This window comes from Lolium perenne, chromosome 7, assembly GCF_019359855.2.
Source record: "Lolium perenne isolate Kyuss_39 chromosome 7, Kyuss_2.0, whole genome shotgun sequence".
Taxonomy (NCBI): Eukaryota; Viridiplantae; Streptophyta; class Magnoliopsida; order Poales; family Poaceae; genus Lolium; species Lolium perenne.
Window position 1 is genome coordinate 26388658 of NC_067250.2, and position 25800 is coordinate 26414457.

General features: G+C 42.6%; 2 protein-coding genes across 3 annotated transcripts in view; one reads left to right on the top strand and one right to left on the bottom strand.

The window, feature by feature from the left end:
• Nucleotides 1-826: 826 nt before the first annotated feature.
• LOC127316174 (uncharacterized) lies at nucleotides 827-2295 on the bottom strand. The gene is made up of 3 exons (XM_071823843.1): nucleotides 2119-2295; nucleotides 1694-1986; nucleotides 827-986 (listed from the first exon to the last, which is right to left on the bottom strand). Exons 1-3 carry the CDS (start codon nucleotides 2293-2295, stop codon nucleotides 827-829), a joined length of 630 nt encoding a protein of 209 aa, XP_071679944.1.
• Nucleotides 2296-4187: 1892 nt separating this feature from the next.
• LOC127318025 (sulfiredoxin, chloroplastic/mitochondrial) overlaps nucleotides 4188-25800 on the top strand; it is a 133442-nt gene continuing 111829 nt past the window's right edge. Inside the window, exons 1-2 of one of the 2 annotated variants that reach the window (XM_051348639.2) lie at nucleotides 4188-4353; nucleotides 5941-6338. In XM_051348639.2, the coding sequence (XP_051204599.1) occupies nucleotides 4200-4353; nucleotides 5941-6155 (369 nt within the window). In that variant the 5' untranslated portion in view covers nucleotides 4188-4199 and the 3' untranslated portion in view covers nucleotides 6156-6338. Of the gene's footprint in view, nucleotides 4354-5940; nucleotides 6339-25800 lie in introns of those variants that run through there. The other variant, XM_071823125.1, reaches the window with a different exon arrangement.

Sequence of the window (25800 nt, forward strand, 5' to 3'; positions counted from 1 at the left end):
TAGATGAGCAATGGATCCTAGTTTCTTCCACCTTAGAGGGGTTCCAGTCATCAGCAACTCTTGGTTTCATGAGAGGGCTCGGAATAACACACTAAGTTACATTATGGAGATGGTTGGCTAGGATAGAAAAACAAGGATTAGGGCAAGGTTTTCTGTAGTGTTCTGGCAATCCAATTGTACTCTCGGGCTGAAATATTAAATCTCTATGATTATTGAATATCAACCATTGGCATTTATATATTCATATCTAGGTATATATATTGTCATGGCATTGAAATGGCAGATAATATAAAAAAGTGTTGAGCTTGGACTAAAAGAGCAATGCATATGTGTAAGATCTAAAATACGATTAGTGAGCTTTTCAATTCATTTTACAAACAAATCTTATTAAAATATAGCCAACAAATGCCAAACTTCTTAGATAATGTTCTTGTGTTGTTCTGTCATGAAGTGACGCTATCTTCTAATGAATCAATAATGTATGATATATTAGGACCAAATAATCAGTGCATGGTACTAAGACAAAATGTACGCTACTCTAGTGTTCTTTTTTCTTCATAATTGTACGTAGTGTGTTAATACAATGATAGTATACCGAGCAGCGAAATAAAGACATGCAACAAACACTATATTAAGACACTTAGATAGAAGGTGAAATACATCGTTTCTTATAAAATATTAGATTATTGACGCGCCAACAACAAACTTTTGCCCTAATGTCTTGAGCATATTATGCATCTTTGGTAGAACGACTTGTTTATGCATGTGACACATGCCTTATTGTGATAACATTCTAAACATGTCCCAAACTTCCGATACTGAAACGCTACCTCCCGGCCCTCCCGGACAATGCTCTCTTCTCTAGCCTCTTGAAGTACTTTTGTGCATGGCTGGAGACTTGGATTGCAGTCTTTGTGGTGACGAAGTACCTGCATATGTTTTTCCAATCACCGCGGCCATAGACACACAGCCCACGAAGAAACAACCTGAAACAACAAGGTTCAAGATAATTTGTTAAGTTAATTGTTGATTTAAATATGAAGAGACGATCTTTTTAACAAAGCAACTTACAACGATTCAAAAACTAAACACTTTTAATAGATAGATGGATCAGTATGCATGCCATAAAACTATAGAATTGACGGGTTTGGTTGGAAACCATTTCAACTCCATATGCTTACTTTCTTCATTTTACAGTAATAGATGCATGGTATATATCTATATCCGAAAAAATGTAAGTGAAAAGCATTTGATAACAATGATAACCCCAACAAAACTGCACTTTGCACATAAACATATAACTTAGTTCTTTTTATGGTAAACTGATAGTTGATACAGTTATTTATCTTATCAATTAGAATCAGTGCCATGCTGAATTTATCATGGTGTTACTTTGCTGCAACATTATACATTCCTACTATTAAGGTCAAACACAAAATTTAAAAGGTCATAAGAAAGAAAATAAATAAATGAATTCATCCATCAATTTCAAACTTTGAGATATTTGTGTTAAGCCGAAATGGAAATTGGACAATGTCCATATAAACTATGCGATACCATCACAAACTAAAGCTACGAATCTCTTATAATAGATCCACACAATATTCTTAATTAGTATATATGTTCATGCAAAATAAGTAATTAAACAACAATTACTACTACATGACAAAGAAGAATATAGCAGTTGAAAAACCTGTGCTCCTCCGCGGTCCAAAATCTCCCTGGATGTGGGTCTGCAACTGGTTGATCATTGAAAATATTGTTCTCTAACACCTCCATCATGTTATTCTCTACCATCAGCAGGTCCTCCTCCATCGGCAGTTCCTCCTCCATCGGCAGTTCCTCCTCCATCTCCATGATCACCATATCCTCCAATGGAGAACCAAACATGGTACTTGCCTCCTCTTGTAAGCCAAAGTTGTACCCATTCACACGGTCACCCATGGTGAAAACCCCATGTGTACCGCTAGAACTACTCTCCCCCAGCTCCCCAAAGTTACCGTTCACAAGGTCGTGAACGGTGCAAGTGTTATTTGTGGAGCCTCCAATAATAGGGATCTCCTCCCTCCACTGCATCAAATGCATTTCCATAGCGATATTGACGTAAATATCTGTTACCTGTTGCATGGTTTTTGAAGGGAACAATGCGTGGAGAGCATCCACGATGTCGTTGTGCTTCTTGTTATTGTCATCATTATCTTCGTAGATGATTTTCTTGCTTTCGAGCGTAGCAATGAGTGACCTTGCCTCCTCTACCTCAGAGGATGTCCACTCTTGGTTGAGTGTTGGATCCATGGGAGACTAAAGTCGGATACTAGAGAACTGTGAGTATATGAGGCTATGAACTATGAAGATGGGTTAGAGATTGGGGATGGAGAGAGTGGAGAGTAGGGTAGTGTATTTATAGCCTCCAATGTGGCACACCTACTTTCTCTAATTAAGTCGATACATTGATAGTTTGTCGATCCAAGATCTAACTATAAATAAACTAGTGTTTATGACCCTCTGAAGAATAAGCCAAAGCTTTCTTGACCTTGATATTTTGTCATTTCATTGAGATTTTTTTTGTTGGTTTGGTGATGCAAATAATTGTCCCAGGCCTCCAAATATACACATGAAGACTGCTAGGGACAACATTGCAGGCCTGTTGATCAATTCCAATCTTGCTAGAGAGAACACACCTGTCGTACGTATGAATGCATGACATGACTCCTCATTTTAGGGTGCAAGACTGAAACCATGGTCGCCACCGCCCTCGCACATATATAGCACACAGAATTGCGTCTGGTTTTGTTTGCAGGTGACAATGTATCAATGGAGTTTTGTTGTGTACGTATGTGCAAATAATTGATATCTTTCACTGAATAAATATGCTACATATATGATGCACCACCAGTGAAGGTAAGCATATCTTTTCTCATTAGATTGGCGACCAGGAAACCCATGCATAGCACTGTCACGAAATTTCATCATACGTATATATTTAGATTTGTGCCGGTCAACGGTATTTCATGCTAAATCAATTATATATGCCCCATTCAAATGTATGTTAATGACCCACAAATTACAACGCAAAAGCATATCTTTGCTTGCTAACATTACACGTTGACATTAATGATTTTTTCTTTCTCTCTATTTCTAGTTCCAAATAATTTATCAGGATTATCTATACGATATGGCGCACAAAAACTTTCACAGAACAGTTGACGAACAAATGGTCGCTTTGAGTGCAACATCTAGCTATCATATGGGACTACCTATGTGCGGATTCATGGACTCACAAGACAACATGTTGACGGCGGGTTTTTCTTACATATTTCAGGAAAGACGAGTGATTTTAATATTCCTTTTTCTATGTCGATGATGATCAGCTTCACAAAATATTTTTCCCGCGAGGACACGGGAGACAATATAAAACTAAGCATTAGCTTCCAGTCAATTATTTAGATAGATTTTTAAATAATAAAATTTTAAAATTAAGATTATTGATGTTATTTTTTATTATGAAAATAAACAACTCACCAGCCGCCCCCTCCTCGAACCCCAACCCAAGCAAGTGTATTACTCGATCCATCATATAGTGCCACGTTGTTGACACATGTCGTGAGTTTATTTCATACGTAACACTTGGATGCCCATACGCATAACACCTCTCACCCATGTGTCCTAGGTTTGTTCTCAAGTGGACAGGTCTTACTGGCCAACCATCTCCCGAAATCTTTCTCCATGCGTATCATATCTTTCTCTAGGTGCAACACATTAATTAGTTTGTACATTTAGTTTTAGGCGGAAGATATCACATATCTTTAGTGACACCACGTACACCAAAAGCTAAGAGATTGCGATATGCATGAGTTATTGTTTTCTACCGTGATAGCTTGGTGTCATTAAAAAGTATATCCCACCATATACAAGGTAGAATCACAAATATCAAGAAATTAATATACATTATCAATACAGTATAAAGATCAAGAAGATACCATACAGTTCATTAGTTGTGATCAGTTGCTAAATAGGAAAGAAAAATGTTTTCAAAGATAAGAAGATACACAATGGACATATAACAATTCACAAAAAAAATGTAGAGCCGTGAATGCGCTTTCAGGCCCATGATTATAGAGCCCAAGAGAGCCCCATAGGGCTAAGAAAACAAGTAAGGCTCACTAGGCTCGTTAATGAACTGGAGGGCCAGAGCAGCAATGGCGTGGAGGTCGAGCTTGGGTTTGGGAAAGATCGTGCCCCCCGCCGGCTTCCTCCTCCACGGCCGTGCCGCCGTTCCCAGGACCCCCTTTCTCCGAGAGAGGAGTGTGAGGGGGAGGCGCGGCCTCTCCTTCTCGGTCTCGTCCTCCAATGGTAGGTTTACATTCACCTGCTCCCCCTTGGTGTTATTTCCATTGGATTCCTTGAGCGAATGGAGCTGAGTTAAATCATAGTAAGATGAGGTGTGAGGATACGAATCTTAGTACCAGTGGGACATATTGTGCCCTAGTATCTGTCTATTTTGGAACCAAAGTGGCTCAGTTGAATCCGGCATGATTTAATTCGAACTTCCTTTAGCGATTATCTTGATCTGAAAAATGAAGCGAATAAATGGAGGATAATTGCATGCAAACGGTGTCTAATTGGGCATTGTTATGATCACTGGCGGACCTAAGTATGAATAACAATGCCCAATTAGACGGGGACAAGGAGGCTCACAATAAGGCAAAAAAAATTTTTTGGACAAATATAGGCATCACATGGATCTTGTCGGAGATGGGGACAAGGCGGCTCGCCGCTGTGTTGCTGGCGGCGGAGGCTAACAATACACTTAGGGTGGGGTAGGTTCGGGTGCGATGGTGAGCTTCTTCTTAGTCTTTGATGACCCGATGAGGTCGGGGTTGAGGGCCTGGGTATGTGCGGGAGGGCTCGCCTTAGATGAAGAAGGTTTAGAGGAGAGGCGGGGGTGATGGGCCGACGGAGGCTGCGGCTCGGGCAGGATAGGGAGGCAAGGCGAGCGGGTCTACCGGTGCGATGATGAAGATGGGGGGAACTAAAGTGGTGCTGGTGGTTTTATTCACGCCGCGACGTGAGGGGTTGGGGGGTCGACCCATGTCGATTCCCATTGATGCGCGAGGCGCTTTGGCAATACTCGCGCAAGCAGGAGGGTAGGAAACAAAACTTTAATTGTGCCAACCTCTCCTGTGTTTTCCGCGAGGATTACAAAATTAGATCATGGTGCCCAAGTTCTATATATACTCGTTCCATTTTTTAAATAAGTGTACTTCCACCTTATATCCTAACTTCTAAGTCCAATACTTGAACTTTGATCAACTTTATTAAAAAGAGTAGTAACATATATGACATCAAATCGTTATACTATAAACTACATGTCATGACGGAGCTAAATTTTCTAACGTTGATTTATATTATTATAGAAGAGAAAAATATCAAAGGCTGAGCTTCCGGTAGTGCCCCCTTCGCGTGGACCATGGCTGGTAGGCTGCTACGCTGCTTGATATTCCTTACATGGCTGGTGGGATGCTTCCTCACTAATAGTTCTCAAAGAAAAATTACAAATCAACAAAGCAAGCGATGGTTACCCAACGGAACTGTTCTACAGCGATTCACGCCTCGGAAAAAAAAAACAGCAACTCACCCCTGAGGCCCTTGGGGCTGAAGCCTGGGCACAAGGATTCTTTGCATCGGAAGTCCACTCCTCAACATCGACTTTTGCCTAAGACGAGCGAGGCTGAAGCCCGGGCATGTGACAGGGACGCTACGGCCGCCCGTGGGTAATGACGGACCATGTTGTTGAGTGCTGCATGACATGAGAATTTCCTTGTGCAGTATCCAGTGATCAGCTTGTAATCTTGGGCTGTCTAGTTCAGATGTTTAAGTTCACTCTATGTACTTGAACTTTCTCTGAAATAACAATGGTTCAATTTTTCAATGGTGTAGGTGCAGCTGCACGGTCCCCGTTGAGCGACTCGGAGAAGAATGGCCCTGTGGTGATGGAGATCCTACTAGAAGATATCAGGAGGCCACTAATGCGAATTCGTGCCAATGATCCTGCCAAGGTGCAGGAGCTCATGGACAGCATCAGTGTCATCGGTCTCCAAGTACCCGCGGGCACCTTTCCCTTTAAAATTCCTTTTACCACAAGTGTTGTTTAGCTGTCTGTCAAAATATAGGTGTTTTTAGCTGATGTCTCATGATATTGTAGGAAATTCTGTCAAATTAGATTTTTCTTATGTGGAATTGAGTAGTTGTGAACAAAGTTGTAGCACAACTAATGAGCGATAAATCCACATCTACTGACTCCAGTGATGTCCCCGTGGGCACCTTTCCCTTTGAAATTCCTTTCCATAAGTGTTGTTTAGCTGTCTGTCGAAATATAGGTGTTTTTAGCTGATGTCTAAGGATATTATAGGAGAAATTCTATCAAATTAGAATTTTCTTATGTGGAATTGACTAGTTATGAATAAAGTTGTAGCGCAACTAGTGAGCGATAAATCCACATCTACTGAATCCAGTGATCTCCAAAGGGTGTAATGGTTGATTGATTGAGATTTACATGATTTGAGTAAGACATGCATGTCTAGAATGAGATTTTCCAAACTCATATGACATGGGAAGTATGTTCGCCTAGAGTAATAACGAGGGCTCTAAAAGCTCTGTTGTGCTCCTTTTATTCAGTTTTTGTTCAATGGGAGTGTTCCATCCTGGAATCGACCTTCTTTTAGCATTATTAATGGCTCTGTAAGCCCCCACATAAATGTTTAATCAACATGCCGTTTAGTGTAGGGTGCTGCTAAATAAGATGCTGCTTGATACTCTTGATCATATGAAATCACTATGTAATTTGGACTAGTTATGCAAAGGAGCTTACCTTTTTTTATCTACGCAGTGTGGCCATTTTATGTGCATTTGGCATTTCCATTTTAATCCGAGCAATGTACCCATTTTATATGCATTTGACACGTGATCCATTTGTCAACTTTTTTGTTTGCCATTTGTTTGGAGCTATCCAGGTTATGCTTATTTGTTGTGATTTCAACTTCGGTAAGTATTAGTGTGCTTATTTGCCTTAAACGAACAGAAGCCAGCAGTTGAATTTCATTCTGGTTTCTTAATTGCGGCATTATTTTGAAATGATACTTACCAGGCTCAGTTTGTTGAACTTACAGATTGACGTGCTGGAGGTTGACGGAGTCTATTATGGTATGTTGATCACTATTTTCATTTCCCACTCAATAAGCTATGCACATTTCCCTCTTGATGAATATGCTCGGGCATAATCTTCAGGTTTCTCTGGATGCCACCGCTACGAGGCTCACCAACGCCTAGGACCCCCGACCATCCGCTGCAAAGTCCGCCGAGGGACATAAGAAACACTGAGGTGAACCCCTCTGCCTTGAGCTTATTAGATGGTCTATTGTTGATTTTAACGGTCTGCACTTAAGCTTGAATTCTGCCCTTTCAGGCACCATATGCGATGAATCCGTGGGAAGATGAACAGACTGCTTCTGCCAGGAAGTGTCATATGTTATGTCTAGTGCTGAAAAGGAACTTCTTGCTCTCCATGTAATTATCTATACGTCACTGGTAGAAAAACAGGCTTCCGGTGAGCCCCATAAGTCGCGAAGCTGTAGGAACCGCGACTAATGGGACCTTTAGTCGCGGTTCGGGAGGCGAACCGCGACCAAAGGCCTGGGCCCAGGGTGCTCGGTGGCCAGCCGGTGCACGTGGGGGGCTTTAGTCGCGGTTGGCCAGGCCAACCGGGACTAAAGGTGCCCGAGGGCCTTTAGTCGCGGTTGGCCAGGCCAACCGGGACTAAAGCCCCCCCCCTATATATACCCAGCCAGCAGCCAACACTTAGCCATTTGGAGCCATTCTCTTCACAAACTTCACAAGTGGGTGTTAGGTTTGCTTTTGGTTCCTCTTATGCACATAAGGTGTTTGATGAAATGCCCCAAGAGCATGAAACAAACATGATATGAAGTGTTGGAGCCACACTTGAGCTTTCTCATTTATTTTTTCCTCCTCGATCACGGTTAGCAACTTGAACCTTTGATGTGTCGTTGATAAAATATGCATGTGTGTGTAGTTCATTGTTTAATTTATATTGTTTGTAGCTAGTTAGTTTAACAAATGCATGATGGTTAATTATATATTTTATATTATAATAATGCAGATGAATCGACAATGGATGTACGGTAACCGACTCTCCGGCGAGTTCAAGACGGGTTTGAAAGATTTCCTCGTAGTGGCTAATGCGAACAAGCAGGGGGTTTTGTTATCTTTCCATGTGTTAACCGTAAGAATCGAAGGGTTACTCTTCCTCAAGAGATGTTCACATGCACCTGCTTCGGCACGGTTTCATGCCAAGCTATAATTGTTGGACCAAGCATGGAGAAAGAGGGGTTATAATGGAAGAAGATGAAGAAGGGGATGATTTCATCGATGAAAGCTATCTTGCTCATTTCGGTGATACTTTCATGGAGGATGCTGAAGGTGAAGGGGAAGGTGAAGGGGAAGGTGAAGAAGAGGCACGTGATGATCCCGTTGATGATCTTGGTCGGACCATTGCTGATGCACGGAGACGCCGCGAAACTGAAAAAGAGAGGGAGAATTTGGATCGCATGTTAGAGGATCACAGGAAGGCGCTGTACCCCGGATGCGATGATGGTCTGAAAAAGCTGGGCTGCACACTGGATTTGCTGAAATGGAAGGCACAGGCAGGTGTAGCTGACTCGGCATTTGAAAACTTGCTGAAAATGTTGAAGAATATGTTTCCAAAGAATAACGAGTTGCCCGCCACTACGTACGAAGCAAAGAAGGTTGTCTCGCCTCTAGGTTTAGAGGTTCGAAGATACATGCATGCATCAACGATCGCATCCTCTACCGCGGTGAATACGAGAATTTGAATGAATGCCCGGTATGCACCGCATTGCGTTATAAGATCGAGGCGATGACCCTGGTGACGATGTTGAGGGCCGTAAACCCGTGAAGAGGGTTCCCGCCAAGGTGATGTGGTATGCTCCTATAATACCACGGTTGAAACGTCTGTTCAGAACAAAGAGCATGCCAAGTTGTTGCGATGGCACAAAGAGGACCGTAAGTCGGACGGGGAGTTGAGACACCCCGCAGATGGAACGCAATGGAGAAAGATCGACAGAGAGTTCAAAGATTTTGCAGTGACGCAAGGAACATACGATTTGGTCTAAGTACGGATGGCATGAATCCTTTTGGCGAGCAGAGCTCCAGCCATAGTACCTGGCCCGTGACTCTATGCATCTACAACCTTCCTCCTTGGTTGTGCATGAAGCGGAAGTTCATTATGATGCCAGTGCTCATCCAAGGTCCGAAGCAACCCGACAACGACATCGATGTGTACCTAAGGCCATTAGTTGACGAACTTTTACACTGTGGGGCAGACCTGGTGTCCGTGTGTGGGATGAGCACAAAGAAGAGGAATTTGACCTACGAGCGTTGCTTTTCGTAACCATCAACGATTGGCCTGCTCTTAGTAACCTTTCGGGACTGTCAAATAAGGGATACAATGCATGCACGCACCGCTTACATGAGACTCGAAAGTGTACATTTGCCAAATTGTAAGAAGAACGTGTACCTTGGGCATCGTCGATTTCTTCCGAAAGGTCATCCGAAGAAAGAAAGGCAAGCATTACAACGGCAAGGCAGATCACCGGCCGAAGCTGCGGAACACACTGGTGCCGAGGTATTTGATATGGTCAAGGATTTGAAAGTCATCTTTGGAAAGGGTCTGGCGGACAATCGGTTCGAAGGGAGCTGACGGGCACGTAGCCATGTGGAAGAAGAAATCTATATTCGGGAGCTAGAATATTGGAAAGTCCTAGAAGTCCGCTGCAATCGACGTGATGCACGTTACGAAGAATATTTGCGTGAACATCCTAAGCTTCTTGGGCGTGTATGGGAAGTTAAATGATACAAAGGAAGCACGGCAGACCAGCAAAGTTTGAAAGACCACGATGACCGCATCCGAACGGTTTCAAGGTCGTGCCGCCTACGCTACGACCAAAGAAGAGAAGGTCATCTTTTTTGAATGCCTGAAGCAAGATGAAGGTCCCGTCAGGATTCTCGTCCAATATAAAGGGAATAATAAACATGGCGGAGAAAAAGTTCCAAAACCTGAAGTCTCACGATCGCCACGTGATTATGACGCAATTGCTTCCGATTGCTTTGAGGGGGGCTCTGTAGGAAAATGTTCGAGTAGCCATTGTGAAGCTATGTGCATTCCTCAATGCAATCTCTCGAAGGTAATCAATCCGTAAGTTCTACCACGGTTACGTAACGATGTGATCCAATGTCTTGTCGCTTTCGAGTTGGTGTTCCCGCCATCCTTCTTCAATATTATGACGCACTTCCTGGTTCACCTAGTCGATGAGATTTCCATTCTCGGTCCTGTATTTCTACACAATATGTTCCCCTTCGAGAGGTTCATGGGAATATTAAAGAAATATGTTCGTAACCGTGCTAGGCCAGAAGGAAGCATCGCCAAGGGCTATGGAAATGAGGAGGTAATTGAGTTATGTGTTGACTTTGTTCCTGACCTTAAGCCGATTGGTCTTCCTCAATCGCGGCACGAGGGGAGACTAAGTGGAAAAGGCACGATCGGAAGGAAATCAACGATATGTATGGATGGCCATTCTCTCGATCGAAGCACACCACACGCTTCTCGACCAATTCCAGCTTGGTGGCTCCGTACTTTGAGAAACACAAGAATATTTTACGCTCGGACAACCCTGAGAAGCCTGAATCCTGGATTAGGAAGGCCCACATGGAGACTTTCGGCAGTTGGTTGAGAAAACATTTAATGAGTGACGATCATGTTGTAGATCAGCTGTACATGTTGGCCAAGACACCATCTTCGACTATAACGACTTTCCAAGGGTACGAGATAAATGGGAATACATTTTACACGATCGCCCAAGATAAAAAGAGCACCAACCAAAACAGCAGTGGTGTCCGCTTTGATGCAAGAACCGAGAATGGGCAAAAGGTCACATATTATGGTTACATAGAGGAGATATGGGAACTTGACTATGGACCCTCCTTTAGGGTCCCTTTGTTCCGGTGCAAATGGTTCAAGCTAACAGGAGGTGGGGTAAAGGTGGACCAGCAATACGGAATGACAATGGTGGATTTCAACAATCTTGGTTACCTTGACGAACCATTCGTCCTAGCGAAAGATGTCGCTCAGGTTTTCTATGTGAAGGACATGAGTAGCAAACCGAGGAAACGGAAAGATAAGAAAACGATCAGTACATCATGCGATGATCCAAAGCGCCACATTGTTCTTTCAGGGAAAAGAAACATCGTGGGAGTGGAGGACAAGACAGACATGTCAGAAGATTATAATATGTTTGCTGAAATTCCGCCCTTCAAAGTGAACACCGACCCAAGCATTAAGTTTAATGATGAGGATGCTCCATGGATACGGCACAATCGTAAGCAAGCAGGGACACAAGGGAAGAAATGATGTGTAATAATTTATTGTACCAAACTTTGTTGAATGAATCATGTGAATTATATTACCCGTGATGTGTTTGGTGTCCATTTTCGAATGATTCAATTGACTCGAGATAGCACTGATGATACATGAAATTTGGAGTGACTAAGTCATACTCCTGCATACATGAAATTTGGAGTGACTAAGTCATACTCCTGCATACATGAAATTTGGAGTGATTTAGTCATACTCCTGCCTAGGCGTATAATATGCATACTCGTAGTCTTCATAGCCGCCGCCGTTGTACTGGTAGTCGTCGCCTTCTAAGTTGCCGGCGTCGTCGTCGCTATTCTTGTCGTCGGCTCGTCGAGGCGGCGCTCGTGGCTCGAACTGAGGGTAGCGCAGGCGGGGGATATCGCCGGCCGTGATGTAGTCCATGACGCTCTGCAGAGTCCGGCCATACCACCATAGCCGACGGCCGGCCTCGTGGAAGTTTCCAGGAGGCAGACCGTCCTCCTCATACCTGGCGAGCGCCCTCTCACGCCGATTGATGAAGAAGGCGTCCCAAGTATGCTGGTTATCGGGATGCCAGCGGGGATTCATCCGCTGCTCCGGCGTGAGGTCGAGGTAGTAGTGGTTCGTGATGGCCGCCCGGCGCGCGCACTCGAGGGACGGGAGGGACCGGCACGCCGCCGGCGCTTAGGCTCCAGCCCGGCGAGGACGCGGTAGCCCGGAGGGCAAGGGTAGTTCGAGGCGCAAAGCTCCTCCACCTGCTGGTAGGTTAGAGTGGGTGCGGTGGAAGCCATGAGAGAGTGATGAGAGATTGTAGAGATGTGATAATGCTGGCCAAGCCGGGCTACCTATATGTAGTGACAAATGGCGGGAAAAATGGGAGCGGGAAGACAGGAGGCGGGAAGAAAGAGGCGGGGAGAAAGTGGCGGGAAGAAATTGGCGGGAAAAAATTGGCGGGAAGAAAGAGGCCGGAAGAAATTGGCGGGAAACAATTGGCGGGAAGAAAGAATTTTTTGATATATTATTTTTCTGATTTTTTTTTTTGATATATTATTTGTATTTTTAAGAATTTGAATTGAATTAGTTTTATTTTTTGATTTTTTTGATATATTATTTGTATTTTTAAGATTTAGAAATGAATTAGTTTTATTTTCCTGAATTTTTTCATACATTATTTATATTTTTAACATTTAGAAATGAATTAGTTTTAATTTTCTGAATTTTTTGATATAATATTTGTATTTTTAAGATTTTGAATTGAATTAGTTTTATTTTTCTGAATTTATTGATATATTATATGTATTTTTCAGATTTTGAAATGAATTAGTTTTATTTTTCTTCACTTTTTGATATATTATTTGTAATTTGAAAAAGAAAAGTAGTTTGAAAAAGAAAAGTAATTTGAAAAAGAAAAGTAATTTGAAAAAGAAAAGTAATTTGAAAAAGAAAAGTAATTTGAAAAAATACCTTTAGTCGGGGTGGGCCGCGCAAACCGCGACTAAAGGGTATTTTTCCGCGGGAAACGAAAACCGGCGAAAATACCCTTTAGTCGCGGTTGGTGTGGCCAACCGCGACTAGTACCCCTTTTAGTCGCGGTTGGGGTCACCAACCGCGACTAAAGGGTCCCTATTTAAACGCGCGCGCGAGGGGGCGGTTCACTTCTTCGTTCTCTTCGTCTCCGCGGTGTTCATCTCCGCCGCGCCGTTCGATCTGCGACCGCCTCGCCGTCGACGTCGCCGCTGCCGCCTCGTCGTCGTCGCCCGTCGTCGCCGCCGCCACCGTACGTCGCCGGCCCGCCTCGTAACGTCGCCCACCGTTCGCTCCGGCGCCCCTCTCTCGCCCATGTGCGCCGCCGCCGCCCTCGCCCATGGCGCCGCCGCCGCTTCGCCCATGGCGCCGCCGCCGCCCTCGCCCACCGCGCGCGCGCCGCCTCGCTCGCTTCGCCTTAACGCCGCCACGGCCGTGCGCTGTGGCCTCGGTTCCACGCGCGCGCGCCGGTAGCCGGCTCGAACCGCCGCCGCCCACCGCCGCGGGAGAGAGAGGGCGGGGCGCGCCAGTACACACGGCGCCCCTGCATCCATGTCTCTCATTTTTTTTTTGTTTTTTTTGTTTTTGTTAATTAAAATTGTAAACTAAAATTTGACTTAAAAAAGATTATGTAAAAAAAATTAAAATTTGACTTAAACGAATTAACTTGTTGTTAATTAAAATTGTAAACTAAAATTTTGACTTAACAAAATTTAACAATATATAGTATAATGTATATAATTTTGTACTCCCCTCGAAATTTTGACATAACAAAAATTTACTTAACAAAAATGTGTTAGGTTAACAAAAATTTACACATGTAATAGTATAATGTAACTAAAATTTTACTTAACAAAATTTAGACTTAATGTAACTAAAATTTTACTTAACAAAATTTAGACTTAATGATCAAAATTTTACTTAACAAAATTTAGACTTAATGATCAAAATTTTAACTTAAGAAAAATTTTACTTAACAAAATTTAGACTTAATGATCAAAATTTTAACTTAACAAAATTTTTTGATATATTATTTGTATTTTTAAGAACTAAAATTTTGACTTAATAAAAATGAACTAAAATTTTGACTTAATAAAAATTGACTTAATAAAAAATAAACTAAAATTTTGACTTAATAAAAAATGAACTAAAATTGTAACGCCGCCGTACCATCGCCAACGCCGTCAACGCGCCACTTCAAGAGGAACTAGCTGGATGGTTGGCGAGGGAAGTCATCGATCCTAGAGGAGAACACCATTACGATGACGTAGAACTTCATATGCACTAAATTATGGATGGAAACTTGTTCAAAATTGTATATGGTCATCCGATATTGAATATATATTGTATATTCCTCTTGAATTCTTTTTGGTTCTAATTTCAAATTTGTTTGAAATTGTACATTCATATGCATGTATGTAGTGCCGTAGAATATGTGAAACTCCTTCAAAATTAAAACCCAAAAGAAATAAAACAATACAAATTAAAAAGAAACCAGATTTAGGGGGAGGGGGGCTAAACCCTAAACCCTGCGGAGGCCTTTAGTCGCGGTTGGCCAGAAGAACCGCGACTAAAGGTCCTCCGCTTCAGCGCCGCTGCGGCCCACGTGGACGGGCCTTTAGTCGCGGTTCGTAAGGAACCGCGACTAAAGGGGGGGGCCTTTAGTCGCGCTACTTTGGTCGCGGTTGCGCAACCGCGACTAATGGCAGTTGCGAACCGCGACCAAAGCCCCTTTTTCCACCAGTGCGTGTTAATGTTGGCCAATCAAATGTGTGAAATAACACTCGTTAGCTGCTTGCCCAATTAGGAACTGTTAGCCTTGTGTTGGATTGTAGAGGTCCTTGTTGCAGTACAATGACTAAACGCTCAGGAAATCAATCCATGGCCACCTGAAGCTTGATTAGTGAGTGCACCAGGGCTGAAAAACAAACTCCCTGAGGTACCCGTCCCTGTCGCTCCCGCAAGCGACGGGGTGGCGGAAAGAAAACCTAGCCCAGCAGCCCCTTCACCCCCCTCCCCTGCCAGGCGGCACTACGCGTGGACCAACTTGGGCCGTGGCCCATCCTTTTATTTGGATTTTGTTCGTATTACTCTGGCCCATGGGTAAAAAATGGCCACTATTTATTTGTTGTTTAAGCCTATTTTGCAGACTGGCCCAGTCTTACAACTGATGCATGCTCCGCCATCGGCGCTGTCCACTAGTAGAGATCGAGCCTTTTAAGAATTTCGTGGCACATGGAACGCCTTTTCCGTGCGTGGTGAGGAACAATATTGACGCCCGAAAAAACGAACCACGTGTTTGTGGTCTAGACATCAAATTCTATTTGTTGTTCGCCGCTTTGGGTTGTGGGGCTTACTGCATAAAGCACATGGAAGCAGATACTGAGCCGCACCGAAAATGTCACACACGGTTTCGTGTGATAACCGTTGGCGCATGAGCTTAACGCATACGATCAGTTGTAGGGCAACCGTGTGCGAACATTTTGCGATGTTTTCTTATTTCGACCCGTCTCTTTTTCTTCTCCCTAAAACACACGAGTTTTTATATATGTATCGTGTGCAACAGTAGGAAATTGTTTTTAACCTAAAAATTGTTTGTGAGATATTCCTTCGATTTTCCCATTTTCTATCGAATTGGTTTATCAAAATATCTCAAAGAAGCGGGAAAACTACAGTCGTGCCTAGCGAGTTCCCACCAAGTTGTCTTTTGGGCTTCTTTTGGACGTGTGTAGCCTCGTGGTCACTCTACGGTACCACTCGTTGCCGACGAGGCACAGCTGCCGTGCTCAAGGTTGGGGCGAGCTCCAGAAGGTTGGAGGCTCCCAACATCATCTAGGGATTGAACAACACCAAGCAAGGCCTCTAGATGAGCTCTTCACAAGGACCTCTACAATATGAGACCTAGGGTTTCACAATCCACTAATGAAAAGAGTAATTCAAAATTTCATTGGTAGGTGTGTAGATCTAACCCAGCTCCTTATATTCTCAAGATATGAGGACATTTGGTTGGTGAAAGGATCGTATGTCGCACCTACAGTGGGGGGGGGGGGGTTAGTTCTTTTTAAATTAAGGCTTGACACAAAGGTAAATTATCTAGATATGCAACTATGTGAATTTACCTAGATGACAAGATACACAACTAAGCAAGATACCACTAAGCAAGATATAGTAATGCAATAAAGGATAGAGGTAACCGGGGGTGGAGCACGCGGAGACAAAAGGGATGATTACCGTAGTTCCTTCCTTTTGAGGGGAAGTATGTCTACGTTGGAGGGGTGTGGTTGCCACGAAGGCCTAACCAACACCACAAAGGCCTCACCGTATTCTCCGGTGAGCAACGCCACAAAGGCCTAGCTCACTTGTCCAATAAGGGATTTCCTCGAGGCGGAAATCGGGACGTTATAATATTCTTGGGGTACACATCCACAACTGAATTGGAGGTTCCCAATAGTTGTTAAAACACAACAAACAACAAGATCAAATCAAGTAACAACAACTAGGGTTTCCAAAGGAAACACTAGCAATGGTGCCCTCAAGAAAATGAGGGGAAAATGTAAAAGGCTCCGGTGAAGATGTAGATCGGGGTCTTCTCCTTCGATTCTCCGAAGATCAAGAACTTTGGGTGGTTGAGGGAGGAGATCAAATGATTTTGGTGGCTCAGTTGGAGGTGATGAACATGAACAAATCAAGCAACATCAGCTTGGGGAAGAAGGGGGTATTTATACCCCTTGAAATCGAGTCGTTGGGAAGAAACAAGGGCGGAAATTCTAGCCTAAGTAAGGGCCGGAATATCCCCCCCTCCCTGGAATATCCACCCGCCACTGAAATTTCCGAGGGGGCATCCATGGGCTCTCGACCCTTAAGTCCTTAGCTGTTTTTTTTGGAGAATTTCCGGCCTATGCAAATGCAGTTTCTTCCCTTATTCTGTTTTCTTTCTTCTCAACATGTAAACAATATAGATTACATCTGCACCACTTAAATGCATTAGAGTATCACACATGTTGTCATCAAAAAAACATAATGGTGAAGAGATGTTCTTTCAATCTCTCCCTTTTTGGTGTTTGATGACAACATACGGATTTGCAATAAAACACTTGCATGAAACAACATGTTGTCAAAAAAAGATAGAGGCACTCCCCCTAGATGTGTGCATATAAGTAATTTGCATTTGAATACGAAAGCACCACACATTGGTTAGAGTGGCCTCGAAACATAACCTAGGCATCATGTAAAACAATAACAACACGAGACATAATCACATAGGTTGAGACTTTGAGATAGAGATCATACCAATATGGTGATATAGAATACCGAATACCTATAAGTCACACACCATATAGTAATGCATAGTCTCACCATATAGAATACCGAAATCCATGTCTCAAAAACCATACTACAAGCCCATAGAATAGTTCAACATAATGAAAAACACAAATGTTCAACAAATAAGAGAACACAAGCTCTCAAAGAGTGGTAAACGCATATGCTTGTGCCCGCCCATGCAAATCCTGGAGACTCCCTAAATAGAACTACTTCTCCTCCTTTGGCATCGAAACGCCAAAAAGGAAAAAGAGTGATGCTACACGCCCCAAGGGAATCACTCCGAGCCCGACTCAGACTTATAGTCGCCTGCACTGTCCTCTGCGGGCGGTGGAGAGGCGCGAGAGATACTGCTCCTCAGAAGACTCTGCTCAATCTTGTGCCACTGAACCTGAGAGGAGTGCCAGCTGGTGTAGGTAGGATGGACAGGAGGCCGAGGAGGAGGACCTTGCTCACCACTGAGCCTGTGAAGAATGACCTCCTGAGTATGTTGAATGTCGGCGTGCTCACGACTGGCGTGGAAGTTCTCCTTGCGGATCTGAACGTTCATACACAGAACATTCCTCTAGAACCAGTTCAGCTTCTTCACATCCTTCTGAATGAAAGGAGAAGAAGCCGAACGACCATGAGCGGTGCCACTAGAAAGAGCATCTCGTATAAAAGAACCAGCAGTAGGGGCAGCTAGCTTCCTCTTCACATATGTCTTCTTGACCTTATGGTCCACACGAGGATACTGACTCAAGTCCTTAGTCACTGCTGCGCTATCAATGAGAAGCTGAATATAGGGGGCATATGGCATAGTAGTCCGGTTTACCATCGCATCAAATATCTCATGGAAGATATAGTCCATGACATCAATAGTGTAATCCTTTTCTTCTTCATCTTCTGCATACTCACCAGCAAGAACAAGAAGGTCAACCAGTGTACCGCAAATAGCATCACGGTTCCCTCCACTTGGAGAAATGTTGTCCCAGAAGAGACGAAGAAGCCGATCATAAAGTGGAAGAAGACCGGTAGTAGTGCCAACCACTCCCTCCTCTGAATAGAGATTAACAAGAAAATCCTTATCTGAGCGGTTTGGATGATGGAGACGGTGACCACCTCTGAAAGGATACCCAAGCAGCTCAACAAACCTGTGGAAGTTGGCTTCACATGGAGTACAGCCAGTCATCCACATCATAGTGCGGTCCTCATCCTTCTTGAAAGCAAGTGTGGCATAAAACTGTTGGATGAGAGGTTAATTGTAGTTGCATTTGAGCCACATAATCTTGTGCAGCCCCATCTTTTCTGTCACCCAAACAACATCCTAGAAGTGATGCTTTTCTTCTAGAGCATCCAAATCAATGGGATTCATGGGTCTCACTTTAATCTTTGTTTCATAAAGGTCCTTGAAGATGAAAAGTTGCTCCATACACCAAAACCGGAGGTCCTCGATGTCCAAATCCCGCTCATCATCCTCATACCAGTTCTTTTGCCTGAGAGCAACATAGTCAATGATGTCCATATCCTTGTAGTTAATCCTCGTATCCTTGCCTTTCCGCCGCATGGTGGCGCACTTTCTTGGAGCAGACTGATCAACATCCTCACTGGAACGGTCTTTGCGAGGACGGTGTCTCGAGCGTGAACTACCTGTGATAAGATATAGATAGATAGATAGATAGCACAAGGAGAGTAAGCACACAAGTCAAAACAGAGAAATGCACTATAAAGTAATACCAATCTAGGTTCGAAGCTTCTGTGGACAAGGTTGTTCAAAAAGTGTGCAGCAGAAAACTTCCCAGGCCGGAAATTCCGGTTGGTTCCAGGGCCAGAAATTCCGTCCTGCGTCGAGGCCGGAAATTCCACCCTGACGAACAACACATGATTTGAACCAAACAAGGTCTAATCAATAGTTCGGCACACTAGTTTGATGCTACTACATACTACAACCATTTGCAACCACTAGGGAACCAAATCCTCAAGCAAAAGGCACCAAAAAATTGCAACACCTAAAAGGACATATTGCAATCATTACCAGAGTCCATTGATACGTCTCAAACGTATCTATAATTTCTTATGTTCCATGCTACTTTTATGATGATACTCACATGTTTTATACACACTTTATGTCATTATTATGCATTTTCCGGCACTAACCTATTGACGAGATGCCGAAGAGCCAGTTGTTGTTTTCTGCTGTTTTTGGTTTCAGAAATCATACAAAGGAAATATTCTCGGAATTGGACGAAATCAACGCCCAGGGTCTTATTTTTCCACGAAGCTTCCAGAAGACCGAAGGGGATACGAAGTGGGGCCACGAGGTGACCAGACCATAGGCCGGCGCGGCCAGAGGGGGCCCGCGCCGCCCTATGGTGTGGGCCCCTCGCGCCGCCTCCAACCCTACCCTTCCGCCTACTTAAAAGCCTTCGTCGCGAAAACCCCAGTACCGAGAGCCACGATACGAGAAAACATACTGAGGCGCCGCCGCCGCCAATCCCATCTCGGGGGATTCAGGAGATCGCCTCCGGCACCCTGCCGGAGAGGGGAATCATCTCCCGGAGGACTCTTCATCACCATGATCGCCTCCGGATTGATGTGTGAGTAGTTCACCCCTAGACTATGGGTCCATAGCAGTAGCTAGATGGTTGTCTTCTCCTCATTGTGCTATCATGTTAGATCTTGTGAGCTGCCTATCATGATCAAGATCGTATATTTGTAATGCTACATGTTGTGTTTGTTGGGATCCGATGAATATGGAATACTATGTCAAGTTGATTATCAATCTATCATATATGTTGTTTATGTTCTTGCATGCTCTCCGTTGCTAATAGAGGGTCTGGCCAAGTTGATATTTGTAACTCCAAGAGGGAGTATTTATGCTCGATAGTGGGTTCATGCCTCCATTGAATCTGGGACAGTGACAGAAAGTTCTAAGGTTGTGGATGTGTTGTTGCCACTAGGGATAAAACATCAATGCTTTGTCTAAGGATATTTGTGTTGATTACATTACGCACCATACTTACTGCAATTGTCTGTTGTTTGCAACTTAATACTGGAAGGGGTTCGGATGATAACCTGAAGGTGGACTTTTTAGGCATAGATGCATGCTGGATAGCGGTCTATTTACTTTGTCGTAATGCCCTGATTATATCTCATAGTAGTCATCGTGATATGTATGTGCATTGTTATGCCCTCTCTATTTGTCAATTGCCCAACTGTAATTTGTTCACCCAACATGCTATTTATCTTAGGGAGAGACACCACTAGTGAACTGTAGACCCCGGTCCATTCTTACATCTGAAATACAATCTACTGCAATACTTGCTCTTTACTTTTCTTCGCAAACAAACATCATCTTCCACACTATACATTTAATCCTTTGTTTACAGCAAGCCGGTGAGATTGACAACCTCACTGTTACGTTGGGGCAAAGTACTTTGATTGTGTTGTGCAGGTTCCACGTTGGCGCCGGAATCCCTGGTGTTGCGCCGCACTACACTCCGTCACCAACAACCTTCATGTGTTCCTTGACTCCTACTGGTTCGATAACCTTGGTTTCTTACTGAGGGAAAACTTGCTGCTGTACGCATCACACCTTCCTCTTGGGGTTCCCAACAGACGTGTGTCTTGCACGCCATCAAGCAACTTTTTCTGGCGCCGTTGCCGGGGAGATCAAGACACGCTGCAAGGGGAGTCTCCCACATCCAATCTCTTTACTTTGTTTTTGTCTTGCTTTACTTTATTTTATTTACTGCTTTGTTTGCTCTTTATATCAAAAACACACAAAAAATAGTTGCTAGATTTACTTTATTTACTGTCTTGATCTCTATATTAAAAACACACAAAAAATAGTTACTTGCATTTACTCTACTTTATTTAGTTTGCTTTATTTAATACTGCTAAAATGAATACCCCTGAGAATACTAAGTTGTGTGACTTCACTAGCACAAATAATAATGATTTCCTATGCACACCTATTGCTCCACCTGCTACTACAGCAGAATTTTTTGAAATTAAACCTGCTTTACTAAATCTTGTTATGAGAGAGCAATTTTCTGGTGTTAAATCTGATGATGTTGCTGCCCATCTTAATAATTTTGTTGAACTTTGTGAAATGCAAAAGTATAAGGATCTAGATGGAGACATTATAAAATTGAAATTGTTTCCTTTCTCCTTAAGAGGAAGAGCTAAAAATTGGTTGCTATCTTTGCCTAAGAATAGTATTGATTCATGGACTAAATGTAAGGATGCTTTCATTGGTAGATATTATCCTCCTGCTAAAATTATATCTTTGAGAAGTAGCATAGTGAATTTTAAGCAATTGGATAATGAGCATGTTGCCCAAGCATGGGAAAGAATGAAATCTTTGGTGAAGAATTGCCCTACCCATGGACTAACTACTTGGATGATCATCCAAACCTTCTATGCAGGATTGAATTTTTCTTCGCGGAACCTATTGGATTCAGCTGCTGGAGGTACTTTTATGTCCATCACTTTGGGGGCGGCAACAAAGCTTCTTGATAATATGATGATCAATTACTCTGAATGGCACACTGAAAGGGCTCCACAAGGTAAAAAGGTAAATTCTGTTGAAGAAACCTCCTCCTTGAGTGATAAGATTGATGTGATTATGTCTATGCTTGTGAATGGTAGATCTAATATTGATCCAAATAATGTTCCCTTAGCTTCATTGGTTGCCCAAGAAGAACATGTTGATGTGAACTTCATTAAAAATAATAATTTCAACAACAATGCTTATAGGAATAATTCTGGTAACAACTATAGGCCATATCCTTCTAATAATGGTAATGGTTATGGTAATTCTTATGGTAATTCTTACAACAATAATAGAAGTGTACCCTCTGGTCTTGAGGTCATGCTTAAAGAATTCATTAGTACACAAACTGCTTTTAACAAATCTGTTGAAGAAAAGCTTGATAAAATTGATGTTCTTGCTTCTAAGGTTGATAGTCTTGCCTCTGATGTTGATCTTTTAAAATTGAAAGTTATGCCTAATGAAGATAAAGATATTAAGTCATTTGCTACAGCAAACGCCATACAAGTTCGAATTAATGAAAATATTAGATTGATGGCTGAATTGCATGCTAGGTGGGAAAGAGAAGAAAACGAAAAACTTGCTAAAGAGAATAATGTAGCTAAAGTTTGGACTATTACCACCACTAGTAATGTTGATGCTTCACATGTTGCTAAACCTCCTACTATCAATGGTAAAATAATTGGTGTTGGCAATGTTTCTACTCCTAGTGCAAAGCGTGCAAAACTGCCTGAAACTGCTGAAATTGCTAAAACTGCTGAAACTGTTTGTGATAAAACTGCTGAAATTTTTCAAAATATTGGGGACAATGATCCCATTGCTGTAGATCATAGTGGTTTAGATTTTGATGATTGTCATATCTCTGAAGTTATAAAGTTCTTACAAAAACTTGCTAGAAGTCCCAATGCTAGTGCTATAAATTTGGCCTTTACAAAACATATTACAAATGCTCTCATAAAAGCTAGAGAAGATAAACTGAAACTTGAGACTTCTATTCCTAGGAAGTTAGAAGATGGTTGGGAGCCCATCATTAAGATGAAGGTCAATGATTTTGATTGTAATGCTTTATGTGATCTTGGTGCAAGTATTTCTGTTATGCCTAAGAAAATCTATGATATGCTTGACTTGCCACCATTGAAAAATTGTTATTTGGATGTTAATCTTGCTGATAATGCTATAAAGAAACCTTTGGGGAGGATTGATAATGTTTGCATTACGGTTAACAATAACCTTGTCCCCGTTGATTTTGTTGTCTTGGATATTGAATGCAATGCATCTTGTCCCATTATATTGGGAAGACCTTTTCTTCGAACTGTTGGTGCTACTATTGATATGAAGGAAGGTAATATTAAGTATCAATTTCCTCTCAAGAAAGGTATGGAACACTTCCCTAGAAAGAGGATGAAGTTATCTTATGATTCTATTATTAGAACAAATTATGATATTGATGCTTCATCTCTTGATAATACTTGATTCACACTTTTTACGCCTAGCTGAAAGGCGTTAAAGAAAAGCGCTTATGGGAGACAACCCATTATTTACTACAGCACTTTTGTTTTATATTTGAGTCTTGGAAGTTGTTACTACTGTAGCAACCTCTCCTTATCTTTATTTTATTGCATTGTTGTGCCAAGTAAAGTCTTTGATAGTAAAGATGATACTAGATTTGGATTACTGCGCAGAAACAGATTTCTTACTGTCACGAAATTGAGCAGCCCCTTCTGTAGGAAATTTAGAAAAATCTGCCAATTTACGTGTGTGATCCTGAGATATGTACGCAACTTTCATTCAATTTGAGCATTTTCATCTGAGTAAGTTAAGTGCCCCAGACAAATTCGTCTTTACGGACTGTTCTGTTTTGACAGATTCTGCCTTTTATTTCGCATTGCTTGTTTTGCTATGTTAGATGGATTTCTTTGTTCCATTAACTTTCAGTAGCTTTGTGCAATTTCCAGAAGTGTTAAGAATGATTATGTCACCTCTGAATATATGAATTTTCGATTATGCACTAACCCTCTAATGAGTTTGTTTTGAGTTTGGTGTGGAGGAAGTTTTCAAGGGTCAAGAGAGGAGGATGATACAATATGATCAAGAAGAGTGAAAAGTCTAAGCTTGGGGATGCCCCCGTGGTTCATCCCTGCATATTTTAAGAAGACTCAAGCATCTAAGCTTGGGGATGCCCAAGGCATCCCTTCTTCATCGACAACTTATCAGGTCACCTCTAGTGAAACTATATTTTTATTCCGTCACATCTTATGTGCTTTACTTGGAGCGTCTGTTTGCTTTTGTTTTTTTTTGTTTGAATAAAATCGGATCCTAGCATTCCTTGTGTGGGAGAGAGACACGCTCCGCTGTTGCATATGAACACATGTGTTCTTAGCTTTACTTTTAATGTTCATGGCGAAGGTTGAAACTGCTTCGTTCATTGTTATATGGTTGGAAACAGAAAATGCTTCATGTGGTAATTGGTATAATGTCTTGAATAATTTGATACTTGGCAATTGTTGTGCTCATATAGATCATGTTTAATCTCTTGCATCATGTACTTTGTACCCATTAATGAAGAACTACATAGAGCTTGTTAAAATTTGGTTTGCATGATTGGTCTCTCTAGAGTCTAGATATTTTCTGGTTAAGGTGTTTGAACAACAAGGAAGACATCGTAGAGTCTTATAATGCTTGCAATATGTTCTTATGTAAGTTTTGCTGTACCGTTTTATACTTGAGTTTGCTTCAAACAACCTTGCTAGCCTAGCCTTGTATTGAGAGGGAATTCTTCTCGTGCATCCAAATCCTTGAGCCAAAAACTATGCCATTTGTGTCCACCATACTGATGACCCACAAATATAGGGGATCGCAACAGTCTTCGAGGGAAGTAAAACCCAATTTATTGATTCGACACAAGGGGAGACAAAGAACACTTGGAAGCCTTAACAGCGGAGTTGTCAATTCAGCTGCACCTGGAAACAGACTTGCTCGCAAGGGTTTATCGATAGTAACAGCTTTATAGCAAAGAGTGCTTGTGAAATAACAGCAGCAGAGTAACAAAGACAGCAGTAGTGATTTTAGTAAACAACAGGATTAAAATAATGTAGGCACGGGGACGGATGACGGGCGTTGCATGGATGAGAGAAACTCATGTAACAATCATAGCAGGGCATTTGCAGATAATAATAAAACGGTGTCCAAGTACAAATCAATCAATAGGCATGTGTTCCATATATAGTCGTACGTGCTCGCAATGAGAAACTTGCACAACATCTTTTGTCCTACCAGCCGGTGGCAGCCGAGCCTCAAGGGAAACTACTGGATATTAAGGTACTCCTTTTAATAGAGTACCGGAGCAAAGCATTAACACTCCGTGAACACATGTGATCCTCACATCGCTACCATTCCCTCCGGTTGTCCCGATTTACATCACTGAGGCCATCGGTTCCGGACAGCGACATGTGTATACAACTTGCAGGTAAGATCAATAAACAATGAATATCATGATGAAACAATAACATGTTCAGATCTGAGATCATGGCACTCGGGCCCTAGTGACAAGCATTAAGCATAACAAGTTGCAACAATATCATCAAAGTACCAATTACGGACACTAGGCACTATGCCCTAACAATCTTATGCTATTACATGACCAATCTCATCCAATCCCTACCATCCCCTTCGGCCTACAGCGGGGGAATTACTCACACATGGATGGGGGAAACATGGCTGGTTGATGTAGAGGCGTTGGCGGTGATGGCGGTGATGATCTCCTCCAATTCCCCGTCCCGGCGGAGTGCCAGAACGGAGACTTCTGGCTCCCGCGACGGAGTTTCGCGATGTGGCGGCGTTCTGGAGGGTTTCTGGCGACTTCGACTTCTCCCCGTGCGTTTTTAGATCGAGGCCGATAAATAGTCCGAAGGAGGGCATCGGAGGCCGGCCGAGG